The following is a 22,559-nucleotide window of genomic DNA, read 5'->3' on the forward strand; positions in this document are numbered from 1 at the left end:
AACCCAGAACAGAGGTTGTTCCGCAGCGTGAGGTCCAATGTAAAAATTGCAGTTCAAAACAGAGTCTGCATCTCACTGAGTACATCAGGCTCATTCAAATATCTTATTCTGTCAGTCAAAACCAAATAAAATAAACTCTCCATTCCCCTTATGTCTCTGCTCTCCTAAATGTCACTCCTATTCTCCTGGTGTCTGAACCGCTTCCTCCTAAAACATTTGCAGCTGCATCACCTCTTCCACATCCCACATCCCTTCATTCCTTTGCCCTTTTATCATTCTCCACTTGCCTCTCCCCATGACACATACAATCAGGCAGGTCTCCTCTAGCCAAACCCGTTACCTTTTCTGTTTCCCATCTTGTCTCGAGCACTTTTGCCCTGCTCTGACCTCTCTGATTTTCAACGATGCCATCATTCCTGTTTCCATTCTTCCAACACATGGACACAGGGCGAAGCACATCAGCCTGGAGTGTGCAGAGCATTGCTCTTGCCCTGCACAAGACATGTGGGCACCACAAATGTGTTCAAAGCCATGAAGGTCTGGAGGGTGAGATCAGGACCGAGAGCAACCTCAGGGCTCTGCAGGACTTGGGTCCCCCTTTCCAGTTCGGACCCGGCCACAGCAAAAGACTTGTTTTGAAAAACACCAAATGCCCAGTTTCTTCTAATCAAATCCCTCAAGCTGAAATTTAGGAAGAGTTTTAATTTTCCATCAGTCAAGTTATGAGCTTAAAGTAGGAGCCTAAGAACTTGCTGAACCCAAATCAAAGCCTCTCATCTTTTAACTAAGCCAGGTTTGTCCTCACCAAAATGAACAGAGCAGGCAAATTCAGTTCACTGCAGTTCTCCAAAGCTTCTGCCGACTCTGCTAATGAGCAGGAGCATCAACACTGACCTACCTTGGCATACATCCTCTGATTAATTAAACTGTGTCTGACACCAGCTCGCAGCTCTCCACTAGTGTTAAATGTGGTGAGATAAGGTGAGAAGTGGCTACCAGCTGGAATTTGCCAGGTGGCTATGCACCAGTATAAGGGTGATCTCCACTTCCCTGTACAGCTTCCCCTCTTGCAGGGTTGGGTTTACCAGACTAACCTGAGGATGACTGTGGATTTTCAGCTTCCACCGTATAAGCTGAAGGTTACTTAACCAAATTTACAGTTTACAGAAGTATATATTCATGGGGGAATATTTGTCTCTTTCTCTCTCCCTGGATGAACAGCCTGTGTCTCTCTGGAGTACCCCGTAGCAGTACCAGAAGGAAAATGATCTAAGTCCAGTCTCCTAGAAGCTGTAATGTACGCCCTGGCTGATCCCAAGAGGTAGAGGTTGCGACATGTGTCTCTCTAACTCAGTCACACTGGCACTAAAGGTAAAGCTGGCCCAATTCATACGTAACATAAACCTCAATTTCAGGGCAGCTACACCAGTTTAGAGCAGCTAAGTGGCTGATCAGGTGAGAGATGGTTCACAGGTTGAACTAACTTTTTTATGGTCTCTTACTTGAAATGCCTCGAACACTGACTTTGAGACCCTATCGTTTAAGCATCTTTATTTTTTTTCCCTCCCCAAATTATCCATAATTTTGAGTGTCTCCATTTTTAAGTACCCAGCACAGATACTGGTACACAATTTTTGGACATGCATTTGCAGCTGCTGTGGTCTGCAGCTATGCAGCATGCTGCAGCTCAGCATCTTTCAAAATCAGGCACGTGATATGTGCAGGATGAGACCCTGATGTAGAGGCCACTCTAGGAAATCTTGCTGTATGTCCTCACCTTTGCCAACTTCCCTGCATAAAACAGGGTGATAATATTTGGCAACCTATTTCACAGGGGATGTTTTGAGGACAGGTGAATTTTTGTAAGCCCCTTTAAAGGACAGCCAGTTTGGTTTTGCCCAGTAGCTAAGGCACAGGATGAAGGATCAGAGCACCCAGCTTCATCTGCTCCTGGCCCAGCTCAGGTTCCCTGTGTTTGTTTCCTGGTTTCCTCTGCATAAAGCTGAGATACTGCTTGTGTTTTCCATGGGATACTGCGCAGACAAGTTTAGTCTCATGTGTAAAGCATTAAGAGACTTCCCAGAAAGGATCTCTAGGGACAGGAAACAGAATACCATTAAAAAAAATAAAATTAAAATGTAACTGCTTCTACTCCTGCTCCTGGGACCAATCCCCTGTCCCCACAACTAGATAATATGCTCCTCAGGGTGTATGCCTGGAGAAGAAAAACATCCTCATATGGTTAAAAATCTCACAGGGACCACTTAAGCTGCAAGTGTGGACAAGGACGAGCTGCACTCGGCATGGTTTGGGTCACCACACGATTCATGCCTTCAGTTACCAAGTGCTTAACTTGGTTCATCGTCAACCTTTATCGGTGAGAGAGGGCTCCTTCTTGCGCAGCCTGCCTCATCCTAGATCTACTCTGAGACCAGGGGTGGCAAGTGCGGCGTCTGTCCATCCACCTGGGCCAGTTTTCACCTGGCCAGCCCAGGCGAGGAGAACAGTGGTCCAGGCCAGCAGACGTTCCAGCTCCCAGCGAGGTCCTCCTGCCCAAGACGGTGAGAAGAAAACCAGACCCCATGTCCTGAGCTCGCACTTCTGACTACAAGCTTAGAAAAAGAAAGGGGTGAGAGTTGGCACTGCCATGTCTGTGCAGCAGTAAGTAAGCTGTTGAATCGTTTTACAGGCATTTCAGAGGAATCCCACCCACCACCACAACCATGGCATTTCTAACCAACTCCTCTGAAATGGGTTTAAATAGTGTCATAAGCCAGACGCTGTTGGTAACGTGCTTGCTTTCTCTCATCTGTTGCCTCTACAAGTACATTCTGTTTTTACATTAGTGCATTTATTGAAAAATAAACCAAATTCTGCTCTGTAAAAAAAAGAAAAAAATCTTTATACTCCAGCCCATTTAACTAACGCAAACATTACCCATATCATTACTGAATGGGTTGCAGAATGCCTATTCTTTTACAGAAAAAAAAATACAATCTTTCTTTGACAAATCATTTACAATTGCTTACAATTACAATTTGCAATTTACCAAAACTGAGTAGGTAAGGCATTCTAAGAATGCCTTCAAATATTTTTTTGGTGGCTTCAATGGATTTTTAAATAAAGGCAGAGAAAGTTATTAACCAAAAGCTATAAAAAGACAACTGAGCCCCTACAACTGTTCGCTACTTGGTTATTTCTAGCAAAAAGCAAGTTTGTTTGCTTTGCTTTGGTTTGAATGTTCCCATGTTGAGTAATTTACCAAAAATGAGTAGGTAAGGCATTCTAAGAATGCCTTCAAATATGTTTTTGGTGGCTTTAATGGATTTTTAAATAAAGGCAGAGAAAGTTATTAACCAAAAGATAGAAAAAGACAACTGAGCCCCTACAACTGTTCGCTACTTGGTTATTTCTAGCAAAAAGCAAGTTTGTTTGCTTTGCTTTGGTTTGAATGTTCCCATGAGCTCAGCTTTGGGCATGTGCTCAAATGCTGCCCTAGCGAGGCACGCTTGCCCGAGTCAGGGCCCTAAAGGATGGTTGGTGGCTGTCAAATATTTTTTTGGTGGCTTCAATGGATTTTTAAATAAAGGCAGAGAAAGTTATTAACCAAAAGATAGAAAAAGACAACTGAGCCCCTACAACTGTTCGCTACTTGGTTATTTCTAGCAAAAAGCAAGTTTGTTTGCTTTGCTTTGGTTTGAATGTTCCCATGAGCTCAGCTTTGGGCATGTGCTCAAATGCTGCCCTAGCGAGGCACGCTTGCCCGAGTCAGGGCCCTAAAGGATGGTTGGTGGCTGTGTGTGGCACATTCCTGAATCTTAATTTATTCCCCTGACTTTGGGGGCTCCTTTTCTTTTGCTCCTGTCTCAGAACAGAGTAGCAGTCCCTAGGTTTGCTGGGCAGGAGGGCATCTACCTGTGCTCCCAGAACTTGGCTTTCCAGCCAAAACTGAGGTGTTTCAGCCCTAGTCAAGCTACATACATTAACTGGTTTTGCTTCTCCCAGGGAAGTGGTAGAGGAGCAGCAGCCTACCTTCGAGGTTGTGAAGGTGTTGTTTCGGACAAGATCCTTATTGCTTTCTCCAGGAGGCTGTTTTAAACAAGGAACAGAAACAAACTGAAAGCACACAGCATCAGTGAGCAGCAGAGGAAGTTTTAACAACTAAATTAATGCAGGAAAAAATAAAATAAAATATACAGGCTACTCCAAATGCAGCTGAGAAGCCAGTTTTGTGCGTCTGAAGGAGAGTTGGAAGCAACAATCCTCACACCCAAATCTTCTTTTCAAGGGCATTGAAAGGAGCACGGTGGAAGGGAAAGCAGGTTGCTCAGACTCTCCGCTTGAAAGTAGAAACCAAAGTCTTTTGAGTCTCCTCTCGAGATTCACACATGCCTGTCAGCAGCACGGGGTCCGTCTTGCGCTCCACTTGGTAGAAGGGACAATGCTTCAGGTGCTCCGACATGCACGCAACGTCGTTGCGCTGCCATTTGTGAACTTTGGAGAACAGGCTGCTGAACTGCCAGATCTAATATGGGAAAGGGGAGAGAAATCGGAGAGAGAAAATGGGAATTTTGGTACAAATAGAAGAGGATTTTAAAAAATCTATATATGCTTATAGTGGGTGTGCATTACTTGTACTGGACAGGCTCCCCAACATCTGATTATGCAGAAATCAGAGAGAGGGAACGGGAATGTTGGTACAAATAGAAGAGGGTTTAAAAAAATCTATATATGCTTATAGTGGGTGTGCATTACTTGTACTGGACAGGCTCCCCAACATCTGATTATGCAGGGCTGGCATAACAAGTAAAAATGGGGTCTGTATTGTTATGTACCTTGTGCTTGCTGGTTTTGCTACTTTAGTCATCACCTGCCATTTTTAATGGGAAAATATCCCTCTACAGTTTTTGGTGCCAATCCAGTGCAGGGCGTGGGGAAATCCAGGACACCTGACCAACGCACCTCTACAGACAACTCCATCCCATGTACAGTGTGATCCAAGGTGTTTATAAAGCAAAATGACTACAGCATACTTGTGCGATACATATCTCCAGGAAACCTGACTTCATAAAGACCTTCCAAAGCATCTATCAGCAACCCCAATGTACACCTGACCAACGCACCTCTACAGAAAACTCCATCCCAGGTACAGCATGATCCAAGGTATTTATAAAGCAAAATGACTACAGCATACTTGTGCGATACATATCTCCAGGAAACCTGACTTCATAAAGACCTTCCAAAGCATCTATCAGCAACCCCAATGTAATTACCATTACAACACTTGTTATTCACCCCACCCCAGAACAAGCCTGGGAAGCCTAAGATTAAAGCTGTTCCTAGAGGACATACAAGCTTATAAAAACCAGAAATGTGCAGTTAAAATTTTCCGATTCTCTTTGTAGCGTAATTAACATTACAACACTGTTGTTATTCACCCCACCCCAGAACAAGCCTGGGAAGCCTAAGATTAAAGCTATTCCTAGAGGACGTACAAGCTTGTAAAAAACAGAAATGTGCAGTTAAAATTTTCCGATTCTCTTTGTAGTGATACCATGTACCGCTTAGTGATACACCAGCACCCAGTGATAAGGTTGTGATTAAGTCACTCCAATATTTGCTGTATACCATTAAAACACATGAACTTTTAAAACCATAGTTCTTCTCCCTAAAAATGTCTCTTCCTGAGGAAGAAGGACAGTATGTGGGTGTGCTGCACTGAAGATTACTTGGCCCTGTTGTAGACCTAAACCTGTATAAATAGCTGTTATGCAGAGCAGTCAAGAAATTCAGACCAATTACAAACAATGTTTTCAAGCAGTGTCTGCGCAGTGGAAACAAGATTCATGTGTGGTCAGCACAGAGCTCTGACATTAAAGGGTAGTCAAGAAATTCAGACCAATTACAAACAGAATGTTTTCAAGCAGTGTCTGTGCAATGGAGACAAGATTCATGTGTGGTCAGCACAGAGCGCTGACATAAAAGGGTTAGACAGTCCTCAAATTCAATGCTCAGTCAAGAAATTCAGACCAATTACAAACAATGTTTTCAAGCAGTGTCTGCGCAGTGGAAACAAGATTCATGTGTGGTCAGCACAGAGCTCTGACATTAAAGGGTTAGACAGTCCTCAAATTCAATGCTGCTGGTTTGAAATTGCACTGCAATAATTGAAGTGAATTGCCATATGATTGCTCAGTCAGAATTTCTTCCTTTTACTGCAGGAAGCCACATCCTCCAATAAATTATTTCAGTGGGTAATTCCTGTTTTGGATCGGGCTAATTCAACTTGCAGCCACCAAACTTTGTTACACAGATTTTTAATTCACCACACTTCACCTTTTCTATTAATAAAGACTCCTTTCTCTTAATAAATGCTCACAAATTGCTGTGTTTCCATTTGATAAGAATTAATAGGGGGAGATCTTCAGAGATCTGCTTGAAAGCCAGGTGCTTAAATAATTTCTGGGAGTCTTCCCTGGATCTCTATTTATTCCTAGATCTCTGTCTTGTCTGCTTGGTCATGCTGGAGTCTCTTATGTTATTCTTTCAAACAGTTTTATGTTAGAGCAGCTGCAAGGCTAGCAGCTAGAAAAAAAAAAACAAACTTTAATAGCTATTGTTCAACCAGGACTTAGACTGAGCTGTGTCCAACCTTTAATAGCTATTGTTCAACCAGGACTTAGACTGAGCTGTGTTTACATATTTGTTTCAGACTACCGGAACAGCCAATAAGGGTGGTTATTTTCCAGCAAAAACAGTGGGAAACCAGCTTTGCAGAAGGTAGCTTCCTGGTCCCATGCTGCTCCCTCAGGTGCTCACAACCCAATGAGTCAGACACTCATGGCAATCCTGTGAACTACTAATCATGAGAGCCCTCAGTGGCTGATATGAACGCCTGAGCTCCTTGCATAGCAATGTCTCATTGTTCTTTACCATTTTGGCATTCTACAGTGAGTTTTAGTTTTGCCATAAGCTAAATCGCCTTGTAAAGAACAGAAAAAAAAGTATGCACTTTAAGTTCTTCAAATGCCTGAGCTCCTTGCATAGCAATGTCTCCTTGTTCTTTACCATTTTGTCATTCTACAGTGCGTTTTAGTTTTGTCATAACCTAAATCGGCTTGTAAAGAACAACAAAAAAAAAAGTATGCACTTTAAGTTCTTCAAAATTCCATGTGTAACCTTTAAATATCAGGAATTTCCAGTCCCCAGTGCCTAAAAATGGTGCACATGCAAACAGGTTACCCAAGACAAGCTTGGGAGGGGACTTTCAGCTAGTCAGAAGATGTCCCTTTACATCTTCCTACCTTCACTGGATGTACTGCAATTTACAGCCGTGACCACTGACAATATGACGCAAATTCATAACCTCATGAACCTTGCCCATAACTGCCTGCTTATGTGTGGCACCCCTTGCTACGCTTGTGTTTTACCTGGAGAGGACCCATGGCTGTCTTTTCCCCAGTGTCACAGTCACTTGCCTTTTTGCGAGCTTTCCACGAAGTACCACCATGGGAGTATCTTTTTTTCTCCCAGACCAGCAGGACCATTCCCCTCTCTTGAAGAAGAGTGGCACAGATGTCCCTCATCAGTACTGACACTTGCGACAGCTGAGATAAGCTGAAGCTGTCCAGGAACCCCGCAATGTACTTGAGCACTTCTACTGGGAGGCTGCTCAGCGAGTCCTTATTTCTCCCTTGGTTGACCACTGTGGAATTGCACTTCCCTGACTCAGCAAGGAGGGTGTCCACCTCTGGTTTGATAGCAAATGTCTTGAGAGGCTTGCTGTATATAACCTTGGCCTTAAGTCCCTCAGGGCGGAAGTGATTCTGAACAAAAGTACATCCCAAGTAGGCCAGTGGGCAGCGATGCTGGAACCATCCATCCAGACATGACTGGATATCAGCATGCACATTCTTGAAGTGGGATGGGAATTCGTCTCTCCTGAAGAAATGACTGCAAGTGAATGTGAAAGCTGAACTGCTTTTGTTGTGTCTTCTGGTTACGCATTCAGTGTAGAGCTCCACGTGGAGTTCTGGTGGGCTTTTTTCATCCAGAATATCTGCTAGAACAGCATTGGAGGAGAAGGGGTCCAGAGGAAAGCTGTATGTCTGCGTTGCAAAATCCACAAAGAGTCCATCGATACCCCTTGCTTCAGAGATCTCATGGCCTTTCAGCTCTTTTTCCAGTGCACACAGCAATGTGGCTTTAACTATATTTGTCTTAGGTAGGTCTTCTAGATTTATTCCCAATTCTGAGGTATCCACCGACTTGTCTAAAGTTGGCATCTTGTGGCCCAGCGCATCTCCTAGTCGTGCTCTTTTTCCACAGTAACTAACTGGCACCTTGAAGGTGTAAACAGTTTTCACCTCCTGAGCTTCCAAGTTCCCATAGACAAAGTCTTTTTCTTTGGGCGTGCAAGCAGCTAGCTGGCCAAAGCGGATGAGCATTCCCCCATGATGTACCAGATACATGTTGTAATCACCTACCCCAACTTCCTTCTTCAGCCTCTCCAGGACCCCTTCTTGCCAGGGAGCCAGTCCTGTCATTTCTGTATTTGGTGCTGCTTGCTCAGGCTTTTGGTCTTTTGCCTCTTCTGCACTGTCAGGTACTTCCTTTGCCTTCTCTGTGGAGTTGGCAGCATGAGGGCCTGAGGATTTTTTCTTGGAAGCCTCCTCTGCCTTTTGTCCTGCGCTGGCTGCTGAGCCCGTCACCTTGCAAGCTTGTAGCTCTTTGCTGAAGATGTTCTCCCAGGTTTTGTAACTCCCCAGATCCATTCCCTCTTTGTCCTTTGCCAGATGTTCACGCTCACGTTGGCTGAGCTCGCACAACCGGTCGTCACCTTCTTGGGAACCACAGGCTACTCCTCCCACAGCACCCTCTTCCCCTCCCATGGCTTCATCCATTAGCTCTGCCACTTCATCCTTTTTCCTCCACTCTGGAAACAGGTCGGCTATTTTCAAAGTCCTGAAAAGTATCTTCTGGTCTCTGAGCGCCAAGGCTGTGTCCAAGCAGTCTTCATTCAAGGTCTCCTTCATAATGTTCTCGTGGAGGGTTGTGTCTGAATCCACGTTTGGCCAGCGATTCCACTCCATCGAGCAGCAGACAACGCTGGCTGGACAGACCTGGAGGTGCTTCGCCAGCTTGAAGCGGGCCATGGAAAAAGGGCAGCCGTAGGCTGAGTTGAGGCAGGAGACCTGCTCTAAGGGACACAGCAGTTGGTGCTCCTCCTGCTTGCACATGTGGAAGGTGGCCCCGCAGTGAAAGCGGCAGCTGATCACCATGCAGGAGACGGAGGGCTCAATCGGTGCGCGGCAGTGCCGGCTGAAACATCTCTCACAGTGCCTGTGCTGCCCAGGGGGAGGTTTCTGAGCCCGGTGCTGTGCGTAGCAAAGACAAGAAGACAAGAGTTATTGCCTGAAGAAGCAAGAATGGCCACAGGCCACTTATGCCCATGGCTGGTTGCTACGCATTAGGTGCTCATATGCACCTTTAGTGGGAATAAGGCTGTGGGCAAGTGACTGCCAGCTCCATACAGTCATGTATCAGCACTAGTACCCACAGTACAGGGTGGCCTGATAGCAACACTGATATAGATAAGGTCCTCACTCATTAGCCCAGCCGAGGCAGCCAGTGTTTGGGAGCAAGTTTCTGTCAGTTTGGGAGCTGTTTTCTGTCCCGATATTTCCACCGGGTCTATCTATACCATGGTGCTGAACTCAAGGCTGCCAGAGGCACAGCGAGGGACCTTCCCACTTCCTCATCACTGTTTGAGTAGGAAAGATGATGTTTCTTTCTCCTCTCTAGAAAAATTAGCTGGTTGGTTGACTTGACATCTCTTGTCATCCCCTCCTCCCCACCTAAAGACATGGATGTTGTGCAAATGAACCTCCATGCTTGCTCTACACCAGCAAGGCTGAGAGCGAGGATTACCACCGTGATCCTAGCATGGAAACCAGCCTGGGTAAAGGCAAATTTGCCTGGCCTTCTTTGCTCTGCTTTTCTAATTTGCCCTTGCACTCCTAGATGATGCCCGCATGTCACGGAACAGACACTGCAGGGGACTTTTCTTTCAGGCAGGTTTGCTTGCTGCATTTACTTTCAGGCATCAAAAATGTGGAATGAGGCAATGCCTCAGTCTGTGTTTTGGAAAGAAGCTCCAGAGTGCAGCGGGGGCTTGTTGCAAGGTTATACCCACCCAGTTAGATTAATTTTCTTTCACTTCTTTTTTTTTTTTTTTAAAAAAAACCTGCCTGTCTCCTTTCTTCCCCTTGCTGTCACCAGTGAAGGCTGAGCAGATAGGAAGGAGGAGAAGAGGGCAGGTATGGATTATTTCATCCTCAGCTCCACACCACAGTGTGCAGTTAAGGCAGAAGAGGAACGACAAAGGTCTAAACTTCAACAGAGCTTTTCCCTTCCTGTGATGGAGCAGGGGAGAGGTCAGTTCTGAGAATTCATTTATGTTCCTTTGAGATCTATTTTAGAGCATCATCCTACAAAAAAACTGGTCACCACTGCTCTACTGTTTCAGTCATCCTACTTACTTCTGACCAGTCAGTGTCAAACACTACCTGGAACAGAATGGGTGACCCTGAGTTGATCATATTTTAGACACAATTTATGAAGGTGTTAGTGACATCACAAGGGGACAGAAAATAGAGAAAGAGACCCCAGGCAGCAAGTAATAAACAATTACCAGTCTCCATATCATAAATTCAGCTGCCACCAGCCAGCTCCATGAATTTAACATTTTGCAACCAACAGACTGCATTAAAAGAATAAGTTGAGGATGCCAAAACAAATGTTTCAGAAATTTCAACCAGCTTTATTATATAAACAGGCTAAATGTTTTCCTAAGGAAGACTGCATTTAAGTTCTTACATTTCCACATTAATATGTTTTCAAATTTTTTTTTCTTCTCCTCACGTTAAAAATCTTTGATATAAAAATAATTTTCCTGAGATCTGTCATGGCTGGGGCTGGACTGGTCACTGAAATGAATGACAGATGCTCTCCTCAACCTCTCTCTCCAAGGAGATGAGGGAGGGAGAGAGAGAGAGAGACCTATGAGTTTAGAAAAAAATAAACTGCTTTAATGAAAATATTAACAAAATAATGAAAAGGAAATAATGAAATATATCTAGTGTATACAAGACCAGTATCAAGGTCCCAGGATGACGATCACGTCACCGAGACTGGACTCAATGATGTATGGGAACTGGATTCCAAATCTCGATGCAGGAACGCACAGATCAGGACCAAAGGCAGACAAACAGACAGTCCTTCTTGGACACTGGCCATTGAAGAGAGAAAGCTGACCCTTTCATCCCTCAGTTTTTATACTGAGCACAGGCAGATGGGATGGAATACCCTGTTGGTCAGTTTTGGGTCACCTGTCCTGGCCACTCCTCCCCACAGGTGTGTGACCCCTCTGTGCTTTTCCATTTCCAACCCTCCAATGGGGCAGATAACAAAGTTAGGTGACCTTGGTTGTTATAGCAATAAGTATAAACAAGAGCCTCTCTGCGTACCGTTCCTTGGCATAAATTAGAAACAATCATCAGGTCTTACCTCTCTGGGAGTGAACAGTGTCTGGACAATATACTGTTAATTTCAGAGAGTTCAATTAGTTACAAGAGGCTTAGCAAACTAAAACTACTGATCAAAAAAAAATGGTTCTGTTTTACCTCAATTCAGGACAAGATCCAACAACAAAGAGCGGAAGTACAAGAACATGGTGTATGAAGATGCTTATATAAGAAGTTATCACTACCAGATTACTAGCTTTGTGTCAGAATGAAAAACTGGTCTGCTTTGCTTTCACTATTGTGTTTTATGTTCTTTCCCAGTAGAGTCAATTAAATCAGTTTAATTAGTAAAATCAATGCACTTATGAGGCCTGCTTCCAAAAGCTCTCAGTTGCCCTTGCTCATAATATCTCTACCCTTGCAATAATTCCTGGCAGTAACTCTTAACTTCTCCTTAAACACGGGAAAACTGAAGCACAGAGTCCAACAGCAAGTGAATGGAGATGGTGATTAACATGAGGCATACCTTCTGTCGTAAAAAATCTAAGAACATAAGAAACGACATTCCGGGTCAGACCAGTGGTCCACCCAGCCCAGCTGTCTTCTTTAACAATGGCTATAAGAGATGCTGTTTAGGGGGAACATGTAGGACCTCTTGTGGTCCTTTCCCCTCATATGCAGTGGTTGGATTAGCAAACCAGGGGCTGCTCAGTCACTGCTTGGAGCTGCTTCCCTAGATACCTTCAACCGGTAACAGCAACTTGGCCCAAAAAAGAGCTGATGCAAGTAGAAAAGTCCAGATTTCTGACTTTCTGTTGCAGAGGCTGCCTTCCAGCTTGGCTCACCTCACTGCGAATCTTTGTGGGAGGGAAAAAGCTAATGATCAGGAAGAACTGTAGTTCTGTTTTTTTTTGGTGAAAATGAGAAAAAGATTTTTCTTCACACCACACTTTCTATGCAGTAGGGACTACCATAGGTTCTCATTTATCTCGTATTAAAAATACGCGTTATTAGTAAAATAATTTGGACTTTGAGGTTTTTTGGGGGTTTTTTTGTAAGATTAAAGAAAATCAGTAGTGTCATTTACCTAGATGTGAATGCTCTTGCAATCCCAGGCTTAGGTGACCTAGCCCTGAGGAGAGCTGTGCTGCCTGGGAAGTAGGCTGAGGCTCAAGGGGAAGAGATGCTCCCTGAAGATGCTTCCCCTCTCTTTCTTGAAGCTGCTGTTTTAACTTCTCATCTTTCACATCTAGGCAATGGCAGTCATGAACAACGCAGGAGAAGGAAAGTCTGGGAAATGTCTGGGAAAGGCATTCCAGAAAAGAATTCCCAGACGGGCTCCTGCAGCCACCAAAGACTGCACGCTCGTGTTTGAATTCGATATGTGTTAATTGCTCAACACATCTTTATTCCATCTCTCGCAACTTCCAACACTGACCAATAGCTGTTTACATCTCTTAGTGAATCCCATTCCTCCTTGGTCCTGCAGAATAAAGGAGTAAGTCCTCTGTGGCCCCTTTACCTAGGGACAAACTTCGACTCTGAAGAATAAGCCTCAAGTACCTTCACCTTTGTTTGCAGGGAAAGAGCTTGAGACAGCAATGACGAAAAATAGTATTTTGTGACTACCCACTATAACATTCCCTGCCTTGTCTCAGGAAGCACTGCCTTCTGCACAGAGGTGACACCAGGTTGCTGGTCACCCAGCCACATGCAGCCCTCAAAATACATGTGGTTTAGGGTGGCATCTGCCCTGCTATAGGCTGTTTAGTCACATTTACTTTTATGTGGCTCAGAGAAGCAGGAGATACAGATGGATTTATTTCATGTTGGCAGCATCCTTGCTGCTCTCATTCTTGTAGCATTTTGCTGCAAATATAATCTCTAAAAATAGTCCCAGCTATGACTTGCAGAAGGTCAGAGGAAGGCTGGGTACATTACACCGCAATAAAAACATGAATGCGCGGACAATACTTTCCACTGCAAAACCAATTCTTGGAGAGAAATGATTGATAAATAAATACACATCTGAGGCACAGCCCTTCTGGTTCTCCAAAAGGGCCACAGAAAGGGCTGATCACAAAGTTCCTGGAGAGGAGCCTGCTTTCACACTGTCGCACGCCGAAATGAACCCCATCTGAATCACACGTAAAGAAAGAAAACACATGCTTTGTTTATCAAAAGTGACCATATCAGAGCATTCAGATCCAGAATTAAGTTTTCATCGTTGTTCAGATGTGCCATTTTTACGTGAGTTTACCTCATCTCTAACTTGTATATGCTGTGCTGTTAGACAAATGATTTCTATATCTCTCCTCTCATTGTCAAATCTGTGAAGCGGGAGGACAGGAAGAAGGGAGAGAAAACTTTTCTGGTACTTCTCAGGGTTTGAATGCTTCTTCAATTCTGACATGCTGGTAATCTGGAGCTCTGTATTTTAACTGATGATCTAGTTAGCTCTGTTGTTTAGTTCATGGTATCATTGTCAGTACACAAACTACGACTTTCAAAACCCTGAGTGGGAAGTTTACAAATCCTTGCTTCAGTAAGTTTGAGACATAAAATCCAGAGGCAGGAGATACACAGATACATCAGGTGATGAAACATTTCTCTAAACCTGTACACTTCTTGCTTCCCTGCAACTTGAAAAAATTCCTAACAGCTGAGTCAGTAACAAATCAAAGCAGAAGTGCTTACTTGAATCATGTTCTATCAACTGTGGAAAGAAAGGATGCAAATTACAGTCCACAGTCTGTCCACTTTGGTAAATCTTTATTTTTAGACTGTCATGACAGCAAATCAAGTAATGTTTAAAAATACTCAGCTGCTATTTTGACTGCAGATATGTTTATGTCTGGAGCAGATCTGTTCGGTGACAATAATTACAGTTTATAAACCAATTACAATTTACTCTCAGTAAATATATGTTTAACTCAGTTGCAGTCAATGACCTAAAACAATACAACTGTTTTCTTTTTTGGTATTTGCTATATGTGACTGATCATATGACATACTAAGGTACATCATATCTAAGCTCTGATCACAGAATCAAGAGATACCTCCCATTTTAAAGAACCATCAAAAAGGGCCATCCGAAATCCCAGCTAATTACCTTAAAGAGTTTCTCTGAGATGAGATTGCAAAGGAACATAAAACAATATTTCTAAGGTTTACAATGTGATAAGCAGCTCTTAAAACAATCTCAGGGAAGTTTGCATGTAAATGCTGGAGCCAAGAATGTTCAAGTTCTATACAATGTTACAACAAAAAAATATTTTCAAGGAATGTGAATATTTTTGGTGGAGTGTATAGGGCAGATAGATATTGTCTATTTCTTTTAATCCTTGTTATACCCAGTATGTAGGGTTTATCTAATTTTTATTATAATACTTAGATCCTGAGGTGAATACAGAGTTATTAATTTATTTACAGGGTTTTTCAATATATTTGCTATCTTAGTATCTGAGGGGGTTCATAACCAATGAAGTTTTTATTTTTGCAGGACCAAAGGTGCAATTGTGGTTAAAAGATACTACTGTGTGGCAGGTGTAGAATTAAACTATAGAAAGATGAAAATAAATACAATTAAATATAATATTTTAGGTAAATAAATATACACACATACACCAAGCACAGACATCTCAGGTTCTGATGTTTCACTTGAAGTTGCACACATCCTGCACAAAACCCCTGCCAGAACCAGCTGTAGAATCCCATTTTCTAGAAGAGCATCTAAGTCTCCTTAAACTAGAGATTTTCTTCTCTTTTCGTGCAGAGCTCTTCCTCAATCACTACTTACTTAACAACCTCAGCAAGAAATCAGGCTTGGGTCTCCTTTTGCTACTCAGGTATATTTATTTCTTGGAGCTGAGGAAGAAAACACTATGCCATTGGAAACCATACCACACTGCCTTTGTAAATGATTCTCGGGAGTCTCATTTTTCAGAAGCCCTGTCCTTCGATACAAGATAAAAAGCACCACCTGGAACCACAGTGACCTCTAAGTGAGTCAAGCTCCACATCTTGACACCCACAGCGGGGACAGCTACAGCTTGAGCAATTGCCTTGGCATTAGGCGTAGCAGGTCACCGTCCTCCTTGGCACACCTGCTCTGCAATTGCCATTCAGACTGATCTTGCATATACGTGTTGCCAGCCGAGCTTTAAATGACTCTGCCCGTGACTATGGTACAGCCCAGTGTAAGTGGAGACCGAGAATAAAAGATACAGATGAAAACTTCATGAATAGCACTAATAAATTTCTAGCAAGCATACGCAAGACATATTTTCTTGGAGACTCACACCTTGAACAAGTCCACATGGGTTTTATAGGGGCATTTTGATTTCGGGACAATCCTTCTGGTGAACCTCAAGTCCTCAGTATGAGACATGCAGAGTGAAAAGGTTTTCCATGAGACAACTGACCTGTTAGATAAGCCCAAAGATGGACGGATGAGGCTGTGACAATTAGGGAGCTACTCCCTGTAGCTGGGAATCAGCTGGTTGAGCCTTTGGTGTTTCGTGACAATAACCACTGGTTCAGAGTTACTGAACAGGCTGGAATTGCTTTATACTGAAAAAAACGAATACTTTAAAATGACAGGGACGGAGCAGGTCCACAGTACAGCGCATCAGCCAGGCAGGTTCCTTGCTTTCCTTCCAGAGCGTGCGTGCTGCTCAGGTTCCTACAGCAGCACATCAGCTTCTCTTCAGCTCCCTAGACCTGGCATGTGGGAGCGTGGAGCTCAAGAGAAGCTGTCACATCATCAGGCCTCCCCCTCAACTGGCAAACCGGTGCTGCCTGTGTGCAGTAAAAGAGGCACCAAACCCTGCTACTGCAATTCCTGTCCAGTGAAACGCACTGGTGCTGTCATGGGAGGAGTAGGGGAGAGCTCAGAGCAGTGAAGTACAGGCAACACCAGGTAGGAACCGCTGGTAGAAACCCCACACCACACTTCCACCTGAGAGAAGCAATATTTCTTGTTCCTTCCTACCTGGCGCAACGTAGGCGCAGCCCACCTGAGACAAACCCACCCCAAAATTCCAGGAGCTGAAGTGGTCCCCTGGGATGGTGGTAGGGTGCAGGGCAGCCCAGCAAGGAGGGTCTTCTGCTGGGCATGTTGGGGAGTTGTGTGGGGACAGGCAGGACAGGAGAAGGGGGAGGCTGTGGCATGGAGCTGCTCAAGCTGCTGGTCCTGCACGTGAGGGGTCCCTGTGTTGTCCTTAGTAGAGACACAGTCAGGCAAACTCTCACTTTGCATCGATCTGGCGGTAGAGCGCAGGGCAGCCCAGCAAGGAGGGTCTTCTGCTGGGCATGTTGGGGAGTTGTGTGGGGACAGGCAGGACAGGAGAAGGGGGAGGCTGTGGCATGGAGCTGCTCAAGCTGCTGGTCCTGCACGTGAGGGGTCCCTGTGTTGTCCTTAGTAGAGACACAGTCAGGCAAACTCTCACTTTGCATCGATAACTGGGAAATGGGTTTGGTTTGAGTTCAGCAAGTGCTTTAAAATAACAGGTAACTGGGAAATGGGTTTGGGTTTGTTTTGAGTTCAGCAAGTGCTTTAAAATAACAGCTTCCAGTTTAGTTGCAGTTTGAGAAAAAAAAAACCAACAACAAACACAAAAGAATGGTCCAAACTGTGCTTTTTCCCCGAAAACCCAAAAGAATGGTCCAAACTGTGCTTTTTCCCTTTGGGCTCAGGTTCTATTTTATGCTCTGGTAACAATCCCATTAATATATTTTTCTGAAAACTTTTTGAGATAATTAAGTGAATGGTTTTAAGCAAAACAAAAGAAACCCAGCCCAAGGCAGATGTCCCGTATAGGGAATTTCAGAGCTACAGGTCAAGGTCTAAGTCATAAAATCAAAAGAGAAGAGATTCCTGCATAAAAATTGCTAAGCAGCCACAACTCTAAATGGTACAGTAGCACCTCTAACACTTGTGATTCTTACTTCATCATCTTACTATTCATTCTGGCCTATAAACATACAGTTTGCAGTCTGAATCTACAAACCTCAATGGATTTTAAGGCTTAGCATTTCAGCCAGAAGATTGCTTGTGCCTCTCCTCTGACCCTTACTCCTTGTCTTACTTCTCAGAGTTTCTTGAAAATTACAGAAATTGAATTTTTGATTTATCATCTGTCCTGCTACTGTATCTCAGAATCAGCATCTTAGTGGTTTATAAACCCCAGATACAGTGCTGCAAATCTGGGGTTTATAAACCCCAGATACAGTGCTGCAAACTATAGCTAATCCACTGAATATATTACAGAGGGTTTGGTTTTTTTTTTGAGAGTAGCATGTCACAGAAGTGTTTGCAGTTACCAGCTGCCTTTGTTTTAGGCTGTCATTTAAGACATCTTGTGTCTGATTATTCTAATTCCTCTTAATGACTAAGGCTGGTTTGAAAATGTTTTGATTTTCATAGCTCGGTACAGTAACCATTGCATTGCATAAGGTTTGACCAATAAAGACTCCAACTCGATTTACAAAGCCTTACCTTAATCATAGAGCCCCTCTTTGTGTAGCAAACACTTGCTCTCCCGGTTCTGCTCAGCTGGGCTGAAGTGAGGTGGGCAAGGGAGAACTGCGAGCAAAGGAAGAGGAGAGAATGGGAGGACACGGAGCAAGCCCAGGCAGAAACATCAAGTAGTTTTGGGATGTTAAAAATAAATCCCGTGCATGTGACCGTGTAGCTCAGCTTACAGAGCAGTCTATTGCACCGTATTCGTTAACACTGTCACTTCTGGAGGGAAACTTCACAGAGAAGATGTGAGAGGCGGAACCAATAATACTCTGTAACCCCTGCATGAGAGGAAAAGATTAAAATCCTTCCCAGAGTCCTGTATCAGCCCCCTGACACTCTCTGATGGGGGTCTGCCCTTTTCTACTCAACTCCCCTCGGTGCCCACACCAGTTTGTGGTTTCTGCTGTTGGAACTGTCGCCGTGGCCCCAGCTCCCATCGTCACTAACTCCAGCAGCTGGTGCACACAGTGACAGCGGGTTTCCGATCTGTCTGGGCAGAAGGAGAGCAGGAATGACCCAGAGCTGAGCAGCTGGGCAGATCTGCCTGCCTGCGTCCCATGGACCCCCCAGGAGACTCCCCAGCTCCAGCCCCTCCACCACAGCACAGCGAAAGGGTCCCACCAGCCAGCGGGAGGATGCCTGAAGAGTGCAGGTCCCAGTGTTACCCTTCCTCAGCCAAACCTGAGGAAGCTAAGGAGATCAGTCACGTTTTACCTTCAAGGTGGGCCCGTTAAAGCATTTCGTGTTGAGTTTCATGGTGAGCATTTCATACTCGTGGTGAGTACAGACATATGGGTACTACTACATGTCAGTGAGGTTCAGGGTGCAGATGGGGCAGACGTTCCTTCTCCCTGGTAGGTGCTCACCTCATCTGGCTGCAAAGACACCTCTTGTGACCCTGCTGCTGTACGGGACCACTTCTCACCAACTCAGAAACACAGAACAACACCTTTTGGCTGTGGTGGTGGCGGCTCTGAGATCCTTGGTCACGATGAACTTGTTGCTTTGCCTTATCTTTCTCTTTCCCTATCTGCGAGTTCCTGGTGACTCTCATCATTTGAAACAGTGCAGGCAACTGTGTTTTCATTTTTAGGGCTGAACAAAATGTCAGTAGGTGACAACCAAGGCTTGCTGGTGCCAATCGTAATTTAGTAGTGCTAAATATGGTTAGCAGTCTGGCTCCGTGGCCTTTTTTAGAAAGGGCTGCATTATCGTGATACCATTTTCTGTCATCCTATTGCACTGGGGGGAAACAGGGACCAGTGCTAATGTGCCTAATCCCAAACTTCACCCAATCACAATATGATCTCTGATCTATTTAATCCGTCCACTTCCACCTCTCATCCTGCTGTTCAGCAACACTCTTCAGCCTTCAATGTTGTCATTGTCTTTTTAGACTGTGTTTAAAAACATACTGCTTGTGTGCCTCACTTTATATAAAAGTAAAAAATTATTCTCAAAATTCAGTATTATTGGTTTAAGGGTAAACTCCCTCCAGCTGAATCACCCCAGATCACTAAAATACTTAGGGCTTCAATGATTAGCTGTTGTCAAAAATGAAGCTACCTCCTGTCTTAATTTTACTGGCACCTGATGTCAGCCTGGCTTTAGATCTCCGCGTTTCCAGTCCTAACTCTGGTGGCAGAGTTTTTCCTGCTTCCACGTGCTGCTTGGTGATCACGCAGACCCAAACAGCCTGCCCAGGACCTGCCTCACTCTTGCAGCACAGCCTCACCTGACACAAGCCCCCGAGTTTTGCAAATCCATGCCTGCAGGTGATGACTATACTCCAAAAAGGCATCATCTGCGGTGGCCTTTTAGGGCAGGGTATCACAAGATGTGATGCAGAAAGAAAGTAGTTGACCATCCCTGAAAATATGTGTGTGGTGGAGAGAAGGGAGAAGAAGAGGAAGCAGGAATTCATCCTTGTACCTGCAGCACAGAGTTGTATTAGCTCAGCTGTATCTGAAACCAGACTCAGCAAAACCAGGAGAGCTTGCAGATCTCTACTGCCGCCCTTACCTGTGCTAATTTGCTTCAAGGTATGTCAGGAATGCCAACCAATACTGTAACCAGACCTCCTGCTGCAGGATAGATGTGCTTAATGGCAGGGTGTGAGAAACCTCAAATCCCTGAAAGAAAAGTGTTACCTGTTGTATACTTGTGATGCAAATGCTTTGGGAGAAAGCTGTTGCCTGTCTGCTTTAATCTCTCTTATCTCAATTCTGTGGGCAGAAATACTGTGGTATATAGAAGCCTGATGAAATATACTTATTTATATGTATATCATATGTATACGATATGTATACAAATATACATACCTATTGACATGGGAAAACCAGGCTAGATCTGGTACCCTGAGAGAAGCAAGGCTGGTGCAGCTCCATGCCCCCAGGTCGAAGCAGAGCCAGGCTGAGCTTGTATTCCCAGTAGGCACATGCACAAACACACCTATACACCACCGAACCATATATACAGGGATGGCCACACAAAACACACAGCAGCCAGCCACACAGACCACTCACAGGAACACAGGCAGAGCCAAAGACCTCATCCCACCTCCCCCTCTGGCTGAGCAGGATGGAGGTGCACTATGGAGCGCATATGTATCTGTGTATATTTATATACATATCTACATACATATACATACGTAGTGTGGCTCCCTCCAGCAGTTGGGCTCAGGCAATCTGCTCAGTACCTGCCCCTTGATCCCAGCCTCTCCAGTCTGCCAGCTCCCCCCGAGGTGCTCTGACCCCCCAGGTCCCCCAGCCTCTTTGGCAGCTGCTGGAATCCCCCAGCCCTCCTGGTCGCGAGCTCCTCCCTCACAATTCCCGTCCCCCAGCACCCAGGCCCCCCTCACTGACTGGTCTGGCTGCACCCTTGTTGCTGCTCACACACTCGCCTGCACCGGGTGGTGCCCCAAAACCTGAGTCCCAGGCCAGCCATTGACACCCAGACCCCCCCGCCACACACACACACACGGAAAGGACAGCTCCTCGCGCAGGGCAAACTGAGGAAGGAGTTTAGTGAGAAGATGGGACAGGCTGCGCTCATCAGGCGCAGGGCATGGCCAGACAAAGCGTCTCACACCATTTACACTCAACCAGCACTTTTTATTCCCATAAATTCCTCTGTTCTCCCACACTTGTTCCCCACCCCCTCCAAAATCACCTAGATCCCTCGCTTTCCCACCTTTGGTTCTTCCCCTAATGGGTCCTCTGTGGTCCCCAAACACTCTTCCCCCTCAACCCATGTCTATCCCACACCCCTGACTGCAGCGACCCCCCGCAACCCAAAAGGTGTTCTGGGGCTGAGGCTCCCCTGGGAGAGGCACAGACAGGGTGTCCCTTCCACCAAGTCCTTAGTTTGGGTTCCCCACTACCATCGTGCCCCTGTTCTCCTCAAGATGGGCTTTTTGTGGGCTGATGGCACCCAGGATGGGCCTGCGAGCAGCCCGGCAGGGTGCTGTTGGGGCTCCCCCCCTCCTGCTGTCACCTCCCTGTGCTCCTTTGTGGGTGTGCAGGTGAGCTTGTGTCACACCATCTGACCTCCCTATCTATCTCAACACGTGTCACAGCTGAACAGCGGCTGTTGTGGCTTTTAGGTGACCAGTGAGCAGCACCTCTACTGATGGCTGCCTTCAGTCGTACCCCAGTACGCTCGCCCGTGAAATGGCTTCGCTTGTCACCCTTCTCTTGCCGCGTCGTGCTTTGTGGTGGCACCGAGGCCACCGCTAGGTCACCTGCACGGCGGGAAGCAGTCGTTACCCAGTGGAAATATCAGCTCATTAGGTTATTCCGGGACGCGGGAAGGAGGGGGTCCCCGTCCCTTTTACCGCTGCCTGTCACGGAGGTCCCCTGGCGGCAGCGCTGACAGGCGGCACGTTACGGCCTAACACCGCCCGGCCAACCGCAGCTCCGGCGGCGCCCGGCCGCCATCCCCCGCTCCATCGCCCGGCCTCCGCCTCGCCCGGCCGCCGCCCCTTAAGCGGGGAGGCGGCACCTCCTCCCCCGGCCCTCCCGCCCGGCGGCCCCCGCCGCACTACAACTCCCGGCATGCCCCGCTGCACACTGCGGCGGGAGCGGCGCGCTCGGCATGCCGGGAGTCATAGTCTTTCCCGGGGGAGGGCGGCGGCCCGCCTCCTCCGTCAACCGCCGTCCTGAGGAGGGCGCCGCTGCTGCGTGAGGGGTCTCCGCCGCCGGTTGGGCGGAAACGTTCTCTCTCCCAGAGTGCGCTGCGGTGAGGCGGGAAGTTACGCAGCGCGCTGGGCGCGTGCGCACTGCCGTCGCCAGCCAGCGCTGGGCAGGCAGGGAGGGAGCGGCGCTCGCGCGCCTCAGGCCCGAGAGGAGACAGCGCCGGGCCGGGCCGCGCCGGCAGCAGGTAACGGGGCGGGGGAACGGGGGAGAGCGCGGCCCTCCGCGCCGCCGGGACTTGGTGGTGTGTGGGGGGGAGCCCCGCTCTCGGGCCCGCGCCGCGCCGAGGGGAGCCGAGCCGGCGGAGCGGGGGGA

General features: G+C 46.2%; 2 protein-coding genes across 2 annotated transcripts in view; one reads left to right on the top strand and one right to left on the bottom strand.

Moving 5' to 3' along the window:
* Nucleotides 1-4,136: 4,136 nt before the first annotated feature.
* On the bottom strand, nucleotides 4,137-18,151 carry FBXO40 (F-box protein 40). Its single transcript, XM_014957270.1, has 3 exons — nucleotides 18,025-18,151; nucleotides 7,479-9,377; nucleotides 4,137-4,525 (listed from the first exon to the last, which is right to left on the bottom strand). The coding sequence occupies exons 1-3, from the start codon at nucleotides 18,031-18,033 to the stop codon at nucleotides 4,328-4,330; spliced, it is 2,106 nt and encodes a 701-aa protein (XP_014812756.1). The 5' UTR covers nucleotides 18,034-18,151; the 3' UTR covers nucleotides 4,137-4,327.
* A 4,172-nt stretch (nucleotides 18,152-22,323) lies between these two features.
* The window catches only part of KPNA1 (karyopherin alpha 1), a 49,674-nt gene continuing 49,438 nt past the window's right edge, over nucleotides 22,324-22,559 (top strand). Inside the window, exon 1 of the mRNA XM_014957133.1 lies at nucleotides 22,324-22,431. The gene's annotated coding sequence lies outside the window, so the exon portion shown is untranslated. The remainder of the gene's footprint in view (nucleotides 22,432-22,559) is intronic.

The sequence above is a fragment of the Calidris pugnax genome, unplaced genomic scaffold, assembly GCF_001431845.1.
Source record: "Calidris pugnax isolate Ruff unplaced genomic scaffold, ASM143184v1 scaffold225, whole genome shotgun sequence".
Lineage (NCBI taxonomy): Eukaryota > Metazoa > Chordata > Aves > Charadriiformes > Scolopacidae > Calidris > Calidris pugnax.

What these genes read in the sequence shown, in the direction of transcription:
- FBXO40 (XM_014957270.1), bottom strand. An exon ending in CGTGGAAAGCTCGCAAAAAG is followed by an intron (nt 4,526 to 7,478) that starts GCAAGTGACTGT and finishes TTCCCATATTAG; the next exon opens with ATCTGGCAGTTCAGCAGCCT.